The 12,905-nt window shown below is 44.8% G+C and overlaps 1 protein-coding gene across 2 annotated transcripts in view; it reads left to right on the forward strand.

Moving 5' to 3' along the window:
• TANGO6 (transport and golgi organization 6 homolog) overlaps window positions 1-12,905 on the forward strand; it is a 185,022-nt gene that overhangs the window by 167,580 nt on the left and 4,537 nt on the right. For both annotated transcript variants that reach the window (XM_055554251.1, XM_055554252.1), the window contains exon 18: window positions 11,945-12,788. In XM_055554251.1, the coding sequence (XP_055410226.1) occupies window positions 11,945-12,121 (177 nt within the window). In that variant the 3' untranslated portion in view covers window positions 12,122-12,788. The remainder of the gene's footprint in view (window positions 1-11,944; window positions 12,789-12,905) is intronic.

Here is a 12,905-nt window from a genome sequence, read left to right on the forward strand (position 1 = left end):
AGAGGTTTTTTGCTGTAATTACAGCTAACCTAGTAATGGAGGCAGCTGCATGCATTTTTGGGGAGCCTATAACTTTCTCTGTCTTCAGAGTTGCATTCAAAAAATAAAAAAGAATTATATTCCAATGTACATGTTTAAGAACAAATTTTTTAAATATTTCAGGAAAAAAGATGCAGTATTAATTTGTGGATCAAAATGTTTTTGACCCAGTCCCCTTGCTAGAAAATGCAAAATCTAGTAGTTGATAGTTAAGAAAATTCTACAAAGTGCAACAGATCATGTCTTGATCCCATTACCCTTGCTCTTGGCACTTGGATTTTTCATGGCCCAAGTTGTCATAGTGAACCTTCTTTGGAAACCATGACATGTCTCTTATGGAAATAGCAACCCACTCCTGGGAAATGGATTGCTTGGGGAAATTTCATGGGATGCCTGGGAAATCCCATGGCCAGAGGAACCTGGCAGCCTGCTCTTTGGGGTTACAAAGAAGTTGGACATGATTTAGTGACTAAACAACAACGGCAACACCCAGTATTTTTGCCTGACATGTTGTATTGCTATATCCTGGCTGCTCATTAGAGTCACCTGGAGAGCATAAAAAGAAATTTAAAAAATTCTTTTAAGCCTTTAACGCCATACCCCTAATATTCTGATTCTTAGGTGTGAAGTGGGGGCCCACACATTTTCATAGTTCTCCAGGGGATTGTAATCTGCAGCAGAGGTAGAGAATCACTGTGTTAGAATGGTGGTGTTGCTCAGAGGCAGAGTCTGGGCTGTGTAGCAATACTTAAGCATTGGTGGGCAGGTTGCTTTTTCTGCTCTAGTCCATACCGTATATATATGAACACATACTACCAACCCCCCCAGGACTTCAGTCACTATGGTTTTCTCTGACCTGTTGGTGTAACTATAACCTTTTCTTCCTGAGGCATTTTGCACAGAGCGCTGAATTCCACTAGTGTGTGTGCATGCCTACTCAGTCGCACAGTCGTGTCCAACTGTTTGCCTACCAGGCTGTAGCCCACCATGGACTGTAGCCCACCAGGCTCCTCTGTCCTTGGAATTTTCCAGGCAAGAATACTGGAGTGCCATTTCCTCCTCCAGGGGATTTCCCAACCTGGGGATTGAACCCACGTCTTCTGCATTGACAGATGGATTCTTTACCTCTGAGCCATCTAGGAAGCCTGAATTCCACTAGGCACACCCTCTAAGCAGGGGTCCCCAGCCTCCAGAATCTAATGCCTAATGATCTGAGGTGGAGCTGATGTAGTAATAATAGAAATAAAGTGCACAATAACTGTAGTGCATTTGAATCATCCTGAAACCATCCCCCAACACCCCAGTCCATGGAAACACTGCCTTCCATGAAACTGGTCCCTGGTGCCAAAAGGGTTGAGGAGTGCCCTGGGTTGGGAAGATCCTCTGGAGAAGGAAATGGCAACCCACTCCAGTACTCTTGCCTGGAAAATTCCATGGACTGAGGAGCCTGGTAGGCTACAGTCCATGGGGTCGCAACGAGTCGGGACGCGACTGAGCAACTTCACTTTCACCTTAAGGGGAGTGGCCCGCACTTTCCTGACGGCCAGTCAAGCTGGACATGAGGCTGTGTGAGCCACAGGAGCCTGGGGTGCTGTGAGATGCCCCAAGCTAAGCAGTGCCCCAGAGGAAACCCACCACCTGTAGTCAGCCAGTAACCTAGCTGCTGTTCTTCCTCCTCCCTAGCCAGGCCTCATCCAAATCAGCTGCTTTAAAAGTGCAGGAAAAAGGTCAGATTGTCTCCAGAGCATCTGCCTGTGTGTTGGATTTCCTAGTAAGAGCAGGGTTTGTAGTGAGACCTGATGGATGCAGATTTGAATTCTAGCTGTGTCCTTGACCAAATCACTGCTGCTGCTGCTAAGTCGCTTCAGTCGTGTCCGACTCTGTGCGACCCCAGAGATGGCAGCCCACCAGGCTCCCCCGTCCCTGGGATTCTCCAGGCAAGAACACTGGGTGGGTTGCCATTTCCTTCTCCAATGCATAAAAATGAAAAGTAAAAGTGAAGTCGCTCAGTCGTGTCCAACTCCTAGTGACCCCATGCACTGCAGCCTACCAGGCTCCTCCGTCCATGGGATTTTCCAGGCAAGAGTACTGGAGTGTGGTGCCATTGCCTTCTCCGAGCAAATCACTAAACCTCTCTAAATCCCCTGTCCCTATTTTGTCAACTGGACCTCATAACACCTACCTCATAGGATTAAATGAGATAATGCGCATGAATGGCTTAGCAGTGACTGAAGCTAGTAAACACTCAGTGAATGGTAGTAGTGAGCCTTGACAGGCACTGTCTAATCCCACGTGGGAAGCATGAGTGTAGAAAAGGCGCAGGCCGGTTCTCCCTCGGCAGGGTGTCTGCATGGGAAGCTTCGAGGGCCAAGAAAAATGAAGCCCTTTTCTCCCAGATGCGGTAATTGAGTACAGTTTGAAAGCTGGGATTGTAATCCCCTTCCACAGACAAAGCACCCCATCTCCTCTCCTGCGAGCAGCAGCCTGCTGCCTTTGCACATCCTCCGGCCATTTTTTCCTGCCTTCTTTGTTCTATTTCCGTGCCTGTGGGGATGTAGGAAAACTGCTGCCTTCCTCAGGTTGCTATTTAAAGACATTCTGAGAGATGCTGCCCCTGCTGCTCCTAGCACCACCACGGCAGCTGCTCCAGTCCCTGCCACAATGAGTGAACAGCCCCAGTGCCTACTTTTTGTTTGGGATCCCTGAGCTGTTACCTCTCCCAGGGGTTCACTGTAAAGCCCGTCTTAGTCTTTGCCCCTCACCTGCCCAGCCTGTCTACATCCCTGTAGCATTTTCAGCACATCACTAGTTACAAATTTCCCCTTATTCTTCAATGAAAATCATGCCTGATACCCCCTCATCCCCTCCTCACCCACCATCTCCACCTTGCACTTGAGATGCCTTTCTTATTTAATAGCCAGACACAACCCAGAAAGGGTAGAAATGCCATTTATTTCTAGGCCTAGCAGAGAAAAATACTTTAAAAGGTTTTGAAAAGCTCAGTAACCTCCAGCATTAATAAGAATGCCGCCCTGAACTTCAGCATGTTTGAGATGATCTGTCAGGCACAGATAGGAATCTCTCAGCCATTAGTAATCCTGTCTTTCTCTGCTGACCCACCCAGTGCTTTTCAATGAAGTGTCTCAAAAGCCAGGTCTTTCTGTTTGAATTGGGCCTGATTTCTTTTTCATAGAAGAGCCATAAAAGTGAAGTTTTAGGTTTTATCAGTAAAGCATTTATCCTTCTTTGGACTGAACTTCCTCAGTAATGTTCAGATTATCTGCCTCCATCCTGCTTCCCCAGTTTACTTTGTTTCCTGCCCATTATCCAAGGGAGACCTCAGAGCTGGGCTGCTCTCTGCTTGCCCAGAAGAGCCCTTGCTGGTGCTCTCAGCTCTGTGCAGGGTGCGCACTGTGTTCCCGACCACCAGAATTCAACTCTGGCCCCGATCCCATGCTCAGGCTGCATCAGTCCTGTTTCCCCTCTTTTACAGCCTTCCCCTTGTCTTCTGACTCTCCTCCATTTATTCATCTTCCTGACTGCTCCTTCTTTGGCTCCTGCTCTCTATTTTTCATTTTCAGAGCTGAGCCTTTCCCCTTATTTTCTTAGCCCCTGGGTGGTAAATCCAATTACCTCAATGTCAGAATAGTAGTACCACTGATACTTTGAATTATTGATCACCACACTGTGATAGCAAAGTACCCTCACCTGCATTATCTCTTTTGCTCTCACAGTAAACTTGTAAGGTAGGCAATATATGTGCTTATGTTCCCCACTCCTAGTAGTGAAAGTAATAACCACTTGGAGAGGCAAGATAATCTAGTGGTTAATAAAGAGCATTGACTCAAATCCAGACAGCCAGGGTGTGAATCCTGCGTCCTGCTGTCACCAGCTGTGTGGACAAATTGGAGTTAATAGTACCTCTCTCGTGGTGTTGTGAGGATTCAATGAGTTACTAGAGATAAATTGCCTGGAACCACATCTGGCACATAATAGATATTATGTGGAGATTAGCTGCTGTTATCACATGTTCATTCATTCTTATGTTCATCAAAGATTCTTATCTGCCAGGCTCTGCTTGCGGTCTCAGTGATGCAAGAGCAGCAAGATGGACACAATCTGGCCTCAGAGCTGTCTCAGTATTTTTAAAAATATTTATTTGTTTGGCTGTGCCTGCTCTTAGTTGGACAGCACATGGGATCTTCAGTCTTTGTTGCAACATGCAGAAACTTTAGTTGCGGCAAGCGGGATCTAGTTCCCTGACTGTGGATGGAACCTGGGCCGCCTGCATTGGGAGCTCAGAGTCTTAGTCACCGGATCACCAGGGAAGTCCCGAGATCACAGTATTAGTGCCACCTGTGCAGCTGCCACCACGTGCAAATCCTTGTGCTTGGATCTTTACAAATAGCAATTCTCACAACAGCTTTAAAAGGATGCAGTGTTATTCCCATCCCAAGAGGAAATCTTTGGTGTTCCAAAAGCCCAAGTGGTTTGCTCAGGATTCCCCAGCTGGTAATTGGGGTGCCAGGATTCACTTCACTGAGTTCACCTGCCAGCAGACCATTAGGTTCGACTCTGCATGTCTGTCTCCCCCAGTCAGCGGTGAGCTCCTGAAGGTTGGAGCTGGCCCTCAGCACCCAGCTTGCTGAGCTCAGTCTCCTGCACACATTCGGGAAATGTTGGCCAGCTTGTGCTCTCTTGTTGATGCTTGACTCTGTCCCATAACTAGTCTCTTCTGATCTTGCTCACTTCCCTCAGACATCAAGCTGACATTGGTTTTTGGTTTTAATTTATTTGGCCGCACCAGGTCTTAGTTGCAGCATGTGGGATCTTTAATCTTAGTTTTGGCATGCAGAATCTTTAGTTGTGGCATTCAAACCCTTAATTGTGGCAAGTGGATTCTAGTTCCTTCACCAGCTGTCGACCCTGGGTCCCCTGCATTGGGAGCATACAGTCTTAGCCACTGGACACCAGGGAAGTCCCCAAACATTGGTTTTAACATGGAAGCACAGGGGTCAAGATGAGGATTCTCAGAGGTTGACCTGACTTCCTCATGCCACACCTGATGCTTATTTCAGCCTGTCTTTAAACATAGTTGGATTCTGGGGTCGCCTCGTCTTCTGGGACCCAGTCAGAAAATTTTTTTGTCTGCCAGGTCAGTATCCAGCCACCAACTCCAGTTCACTTATTTCTCATGTCAGATCCTGCCTTTTATTTCAATGTCTGACTTCCCTGTTCTTTCTCTGCTTTTGTCTTTGTGCTCAGCACTTACTTCTTAACCACAAAAGGAATCACAATTCTTCTAGCTCTATAGAAGACTGAATTTCTAAATACAGTTAGTGTGTGCTAGCATTTAAGTTTTTAATCCTTTCATATTTAGTAATCCATTTTTTCCTTAAATATTACAAAAATAGAGATGGAAAGTCCTCCTCTAGATTATGCTTTCTGGAATTCTTATTTCTGTAAATGTCTCATCTATGGCCATTTGTATGTCTTATTGATCTCACATAATAATACAAAAGAATAGTAATTTCACTTACTTTAGTTTCATTTGTAAAATCACCTGGAAGTGTGACTTTTAAAATAATTTTTAAATGTAAATGAATACTAATTGCTAAATGTATTTACTCATGGAGTTTGTGTTAGGTAGTTTGACTAGAGACTTTTTTCCTTCCTGTTTCCCAGATATTCTGGGTTGTGGTTATATTGTCTTTATAATCAAATATATAAATAAGCTTAGGAATTAAAGTGAAGAAAGCAATTCGCCATGTATTTCTTCTTTTGATCTTAACACAGATATAACCACCACTCTGGGCGTGTTTGGGGTCAAGCTCATTGAAAGGGTCAAATAGTTTTCCTGGTTTTCCATTGAAAAGGCACCTGTGTTCTCAAGGCAGTCTTGCTCATACAGTCCCTTTTCGGTGGGTCGTGCCTCATCTGGCTTTTCTAAGCCATCTAACCCTGAAGACCGCCTGTGTCCCTGAAGCATCAGCCTTGTGCGCTCCAGGGAACTGGCCCCTGCAAGGGCGAGGGTGGAGGGGGGAGAGGAATTGTGTGTGTTGCACCCACACTCTACATTCTTTTCTTAAAAGCACCTGAACCCCATCCCTTTCCAAAGAGCTTTTAGACTAGGAATCCAGGTACTTCTTGAAGCCATCCCTGGCCCACCCTACTCGTACCCTCCACCGCCTCTCCCTAGAGTCCTGGGGCCTTGCTGCGTGGGGGGATGAGAGCAGGTGTGTTGAACTCTTAATGAGAGGTTTCCTCTGTGGGATTGCCTATATCCTGCCCACCACAGAGGCTCCTGTGAGTAACTTTACCTTTGAACTCTCTTTGTATTCAGCCCCTGATCCACGGGATTTGGTGACAATCCCTGGCTGGCGGAAAGCTTTGATCCTTGGGGAGTCCAGAGGAAGTCCTGTGATGTGTGGGATCCTCAGCGCTATAGGGATTGGGGAGAAGTCTCAGGGCGGGTTGCTAAGACAGACCCATTAATTAAGAAGGAGCCTTTTTCCTAACACTCAGTTACCTAAAAAAGGAGATCCGGTAACTGATAACAAGGGACTCAGCACCCCTCAAGTATGAAGTGGTGTTTGCACAAGCATTATTGTTGTTTTAAGGACACAGCAGTGCCAAGAAAAAATTCCTACCCACACCAGGAAAGAAAAAGCACCCTAGCGACCAGAATGCCTTAGAACTCTCCTTTTTAACAAAGAAAAGCTCATCTTAACTTTGTTTTTGTCTTCTTTTTAAAAATTGGAATACAATTGCTTTCCAGTTTTGTTTTCGTTTTCTCCTGTACAGTGAAGTAAATCAGCCGTATGCGTACATATATACCCTCCCTCTTGGACTTCCCCACTCTCCCCATCACACCCCTCTAGGTCATGACAAAGCAATGAGCTGAGCTCCCTGTGCTATACCACAGCTTCCCACTCTCTGTTTTACACATGGTCATGTATATATGTCAATCCAAATCTCCCATTAGGAGGCTCTTGCAAAAAATTTTTAAGATATTTCTGACTAGGTGAAAGAAGAAAAAGAGATGACCTTATAATAAACAATGGGAGCACTAGAATTTCTGTATAAGAGACACTGGGCTATAATCCATTAAAGAGCATGTTGGAAGATTTGTCTTTAAGCTTTATTCACAAACAGGCATGCTGGTTTGCTTAGACTCTGCATTTATTTGAGGTGGTTTGAGGGTGAGGGGACAGACAGTAAAACTTCCCCTGGCCACTCTGTGGTGCCACCCATTGGCTACAAATAAAAGTCAGAGCGAAGGCCTTTTCGCATGGCAGGGAAATGTTCCTCCTCACCTCCACAGGCAGAAACCACTTCCTTTGCTTCTGTGGAATCACGTACGCTTATCTCTTAGACTGAGGATCACACCATCCAGTGTGCGTGTCTGCCTCCCTGCTGGGCTATAGCTGCCGGAGGGTAGGGTTTGTACATTATTCACCTTTTATCACCAGCACACTGCCTGGGCTCGAAGTAGGCCCTCAATAATGATTATTGAATGAGTGAGTAAGCATGAGGCAGTCGCTGCAGGGAGTCATCCTCTTTCCAGAATCGTCTCTCCTTTTCACACTGGCAGCCCTGGGGAAGGAGAAAGCTAGGTTATGAGAGGGCAGCAAGCGATAGTGCCAGAGTCAGACACCGACCTGAGCCTCATGACCCAGCAGCTCCAGAGAACATGGAGACAACCGCATGGCAGAGGTGGGGTGGCATCTTTGTGGACTTTGCCTGTAGGATTCAGGCATTTAATGCCGAGACATTGGGCAAAGAGCAGAGAGAGTTGTCTGCAGGGCCAAGTGCATAATATGTGGGGCCCAGTGCAAAATGAAAATGCAGGGTCACTTGTTTAAAAACAAACAAACAAAAAACAAGGAGAAAGTACCATTCAGGGTTTTTAAATATCAAGTTGTTTTCCTTTCTTCCACAGTCTCTCTGTCCTTTGCCTTGTCAAGGTGTTTATTATTTGCTGTTAACACTGTTGTAAGTTGAGAACCTTTTATGTGTTAAACCATTAGCATGGATTTTACTGAACATCTTTATATTGTGTGATGCCAATTTCAAATGTTTAACTCATTTAAACCCACACATGTTTAACTTACATGTGGGATCACCAAAATTATACAGTTTGTATTCTGTAGCTGGTACATGCATATGTATTTCCTTCCTAGCAGAACAGTGGAAAGTCTGCACAAAATTAACTGGTTTTATTTCACATCTTGATACACGCTCATCTTACCAGCACCCTTTATCTTCAGTTTACTCATGGATAAGGAAAAAGTGAAAGAACAAGAACTGTGGGCGGTCCTGTTTCCTTCTGTGTCATCATTTTCAGCATAGATGGCTGGCTAACACGGGGAATCCATGCAGAGGATATGATGGATTCCTTCCTCATCCATGTTTCTTGAAAAGTCGTCGCCTGCTTACTATATTTGAAGCGAGTGATGGTTTCAACGAAAGTGTGGCCTCTGCAGGCTTTCAGTGCCTTCACTTTTCAGTCATGAATGTAACAGATGCCCTCCCCTGGTAGAGGCTTCAGGACTAGCTGAACTCCCACGTGTCGTAGGTGCATCAGAGCTGAGCTCATGCGGCAGGAATGGGGGACACACGTATGGGGCAGATCTCCTCTGCTCACTCTCAGGTTCCTGTGTCCTATTGAACTTCACTTATAAAATCAGGCTCAAAGATGCAATTATTAAGTGTCAGGTTGCAGCAGCAGACCATTAAACCAGGCACGGGGCCCTCTTGATCATGAGACCCTGTGTGGCTGCACAGGTCACACACCTGTGAATCAGGCCTGGTTTCATGACACTGTTTCAGTGGATGTTCTCAGAATTTTTAGCTTTTACCAAGTGACAGACTAGCCAGGAATAGCATGCATGTGAGCCTTCTCTCATTTATAAATAGTTTTTAGATACTTGCCATGTGCCAGTCACTTTATGAGACACTGCGACTACACCAGAGTGTACAAGGCAAGACATGGCATCAGCATCAGTAGTACCTGTGAGCTAGTGAGGAAATACATATTTTTAGTTACACAGTGAGTGTTTAAATTCCAAGTGTGAGAGAGGCTACAGACGCAACTCTAAAAGGCTTACCTAGGTGGGAGCTAGGATGTGGCATTTCAGGCTGAGGGTGAGGAGGACTTGTAGGTGAAGAGAGAGCAAGGGTGGTCTCCCAGGCTGAGGGAACAGCATAAGCAAAGGCCTTGAGCTGGGGCGGGGCTTTGCTCAGACAAGGGAAGAAGAAGGCCTTCACAGCTGGAGCCCAGGGACAAGAGGGAGACCAGCAGATGGCCTGGGGAGCTGGTTTTGTGTCCCCCACCCCCTACCTACCTCCTTCCACTCTCCAGTGCCCATGCTGTTCGACAATATCAAATGATGGAAAGGGTTCTGTTTCTATTCTTTTGTTTTCTTTTCATCAATGTATTTATTTGACTGTCCCGGATCCTCAGTTGCAGCATAAGGAATCTTTTTTTTTTTTTAGTTGGAGTATGTAGGATCTTTAGTTGAGGCATGCAAATTCTTAGTTGGAACATAAGGGATCTATTTCCCTGACCAGGGATTGAACCCAGGCCCCCTGCATTGGAAGCATGGAATCTTGGCCATCAGACCACCAGGGAAGTCCCTCATCCTCTGTTCTTTAGCAAGTTCAAGATGTGTGATGCTACATGCTTAGTGTACTTGTGTGGAATGTTCAGGGGATCGTGGGGCCAGATGTAAGTGTACTAGCTACCCACTGAATTAACCATTTCCCATCATTTTTGTTCACCATTTCCAATTCACTTCTTATTCCTAAAATATGACCTCTGTTTCCTCAAACCTCTTTTCACACACTTTCTGCTCTCAGGAACTTTCCATGTTCGGTTCTATATTGTCTTCGTTTACTGCCAGAGGGTAAGCAGACTCACCACCAGAGGGTAAGCTTTTAAAAGCAGGTTCTGTGTCTCCTTTACCTATTAAATGGCCTTAAGAAAATCTTTGTCTAGTAGTTAATCCAGTTCAAAAAAGGCATATTTATTTTTAATAGATTTTATATTCATAAAATACAATATTAAACTGGCACAAAAGGGTATGTAATCCCCCACATCTCTCTCCAGTTTCCCTTGCTGGAGGCAGCCAGTATTTTGCAGAGATAATCTGTGTCTATTGTATATAAACTGTTATATATATATTTATTACATGGTTTTTATGAAAAGCCATAGAAGCGAAAGAATGAAAGAATTTCTCCATTCTCCTATTCCTTTTTTTATCTATTAGAAAGATGCAAATTTAAAACAGCAAGGTGCTATTTTTCCATTAATTTAATTAGCAAAGATAAAGAGTTTGCAATACTTATGAGAATATGGGGAAGTAGGAGTTTTCAAAGTGATAGGTAAAAATATAAATTATTACAACCTCTCTGGCCAGCTAGCAAGATTTTTACTGCACATTACCCTTTGACCTTGTAATTCCATTTCTGGATATTTGTCCTGCAAATATACTTGTGCATGTCTGCAGATTAGGTATCCGAATGTTTATTGCAATAATTTTTGTAATAGGAAAAGATCTTCAAAATACATTGGGTGGAGTGGGAATCATGGTACTTAGCAGTGTAGCATTTAATTCTGTGCTTTAAAAAGGGGAAGGAAAAAAAGGCAGATTTTATATATATATATATATATATATGCGCTTATAAACACCTAGAATATTTTGCACAATTAAGAACGATATCCTCTGAGAAGAGAAATTAGGAGTCTTGGTAGAAGAGAGACTTATTTTTTAATATGGTCTTCTTTATACTGTATTACCTCTTCAATAAAAATAAACAGGTAAGAACACAGACTCTGAAAGTTTAAAAACTGGCTCCTCCTTTCTTTAGCCAAATGATGTTGGGAGTTTACTTAACCCTCTAATCAACTCTTATTTCTTCATCTGTAAAGTGGGGCTAAAAACTTCCCTTTATACGACTGGCATAAAAATTAGATAATATAAAGAAAATATCTAGTATAGTACCTGAACCAAAAAATGTAGCTTTTGAGGCAAAGAGTCCTAGACCAGAAGTAACTTTGCAAGTAGCTGCAGACAAGATATTTGACCCACTGGTGACCTGGACTCTTCAGTCCTTCGTTTGACCAAATGATCCCTAAGTTCCCTTATACTGAGTTGCCCTGCTCTCTTGCTAGAAGAACCCATTTCTTGCTAGAAGTTCTGACTTCCAAGCCAGGAGGATTTGGGAAAAAATTAGAAGCTTCTAGCAGGAGGTGCTTTGTTCTTTGGCACCTTCCCAGTTGCATATGAGACCATGAGATTAGAGTATTGGACAAGAAGAAATGGATCTGACTGTGTCTGTGGAGTCCTATCTTGTTTCCCATTGCAGTGTTGGAGTTGAAAAAAAGTTACAGAGTGGCTGAGAGAATTGCACCAAAATGAAACTGGTGGAAAATTTTTAAAGGAGTGGCAAGGGAAAGCATGGTTGCCAAAGAATAGCCTCCTGGTTTCATGAGCTAGATGCCAGTTCTGTGGGTATCACAGAGGGCTTTGTGGGAGTTAGTAGGGGAGGATGCTAGGAACACCTGCATTGGGCAGTACTGCCTGCCTGTGGTCCTGAGGTTGGTGCCATGCTTTGGGACTGAAGGAAGGGATCTGGGATCTCTACTTGGGTCAGGGGCTAAAAGGCAACCACAAAGGCCAGCGTAGTAAGGGGTCAAGAGTGCGTGAGAAACCCAAAGGGAAGCCTATCTCAATACAGCTGCCCCACTCCCTTCTCCCACCTGAGAGGACCACGTTTTATCTTCTTAAAGGAGCCTGTGGGTTTCCTCCCAGAATACCTCAGATAGGAGAAGGCACTTAGGTCACTCAGAGAAAATTTGGCACAGTAGACAGATGGCCTTGACTCTGTCTCTCTCGTCCAGGTGCTGAGGGACGTCCTCAAGGATCTCTACCACCTGCTGAAGCACGTGGTGTGTTTGGAGCCTGATGACGTGGCCAGGCTTCATGCCCAGCTGGCCCTGGAAGAGCTGGATGGGATCATGAGAAACTTCCTGTTTCCGCCACAGAAGCTGGAGAAAAAGATCACAGTCTTGCCATAGACCAGCCTTGAAGGACTCGGAGAAGGCAGAGGGACCAAGCATCCTGAGCAGTGTCCAGGCCTTCCAGCAGGTGGCCCCACTGCCCCTTTGGAGCTGGCAATATGGCTGCCCCTGGAGGTGGCTTTCTGTCTCTGGTCACGTGTGTCTTCAGGCGGACCTTCCTGTATCATCTGTTTAGTCACACTGCATCCAGCTTAAAGTGTGTACCGATGGAAGAGATTACAGGTCTCATTGATCTGAACATTTTTCACTGTCCTGCAGCATTCAGAGGACATCTACCTGATGGAAGTATCTGTTTAACACAACCGATGGAGTTTGGTTAATTAACCATTCTCTTACGACTTCAGTATAGAAGAGGTTGACCACTCACCTATCACATACCTGATATTCTTCCCTGCTGATGGTCCCTTTTGTGATGAGGAGCAGCCAGGGCTTGTCATCCTTGGCTGCTCAGGAGGCATTTCAGAGGATGGAGATGCAGTTGGTGGTAGGGAGGGAAAGGAATTTGTTACCAAAACGTGCAAAAATGGAATAAAATAAACTCAGCTGGAAAGAATAACAGGTCTGAATCTGGTCCTCTGCTATTGAGATGAAAAGCTGTAGCATTGAGGAGGATTTGATCTCCAGAGAAAAGAATCAAACTGGTTGAATCTTCCAGAGAAGAAGGGTAAGCGCTGTGTTTGCCCTCCCAGGCCTTTTTCTTTCACTTCCTCTGCTGCTGTTTGCACAGAGTTGCCCTGATAATAGGAGAAAAGAGCCATGAACATCTCAGATAAGAGCTTAT

The sequence above is a fragment of the Bubalus kerabau genome, chromosome 17 (assembly GCF_029407905.1).
Source record: "Bubalus kerabau isolate K-KA32 ecotype Philippines breed swamp buffalo chromosome 17, PCC_UOA_SB_1v2, whole genome shotgun sequence".
Classification (NCBI taxonomy): domain Eukaryota; kingdom Metazoa; phylum Chordata; class Mammalia; order Artiodactyla; family Bovidae; genus Bubalus; species Bubalus kerabau.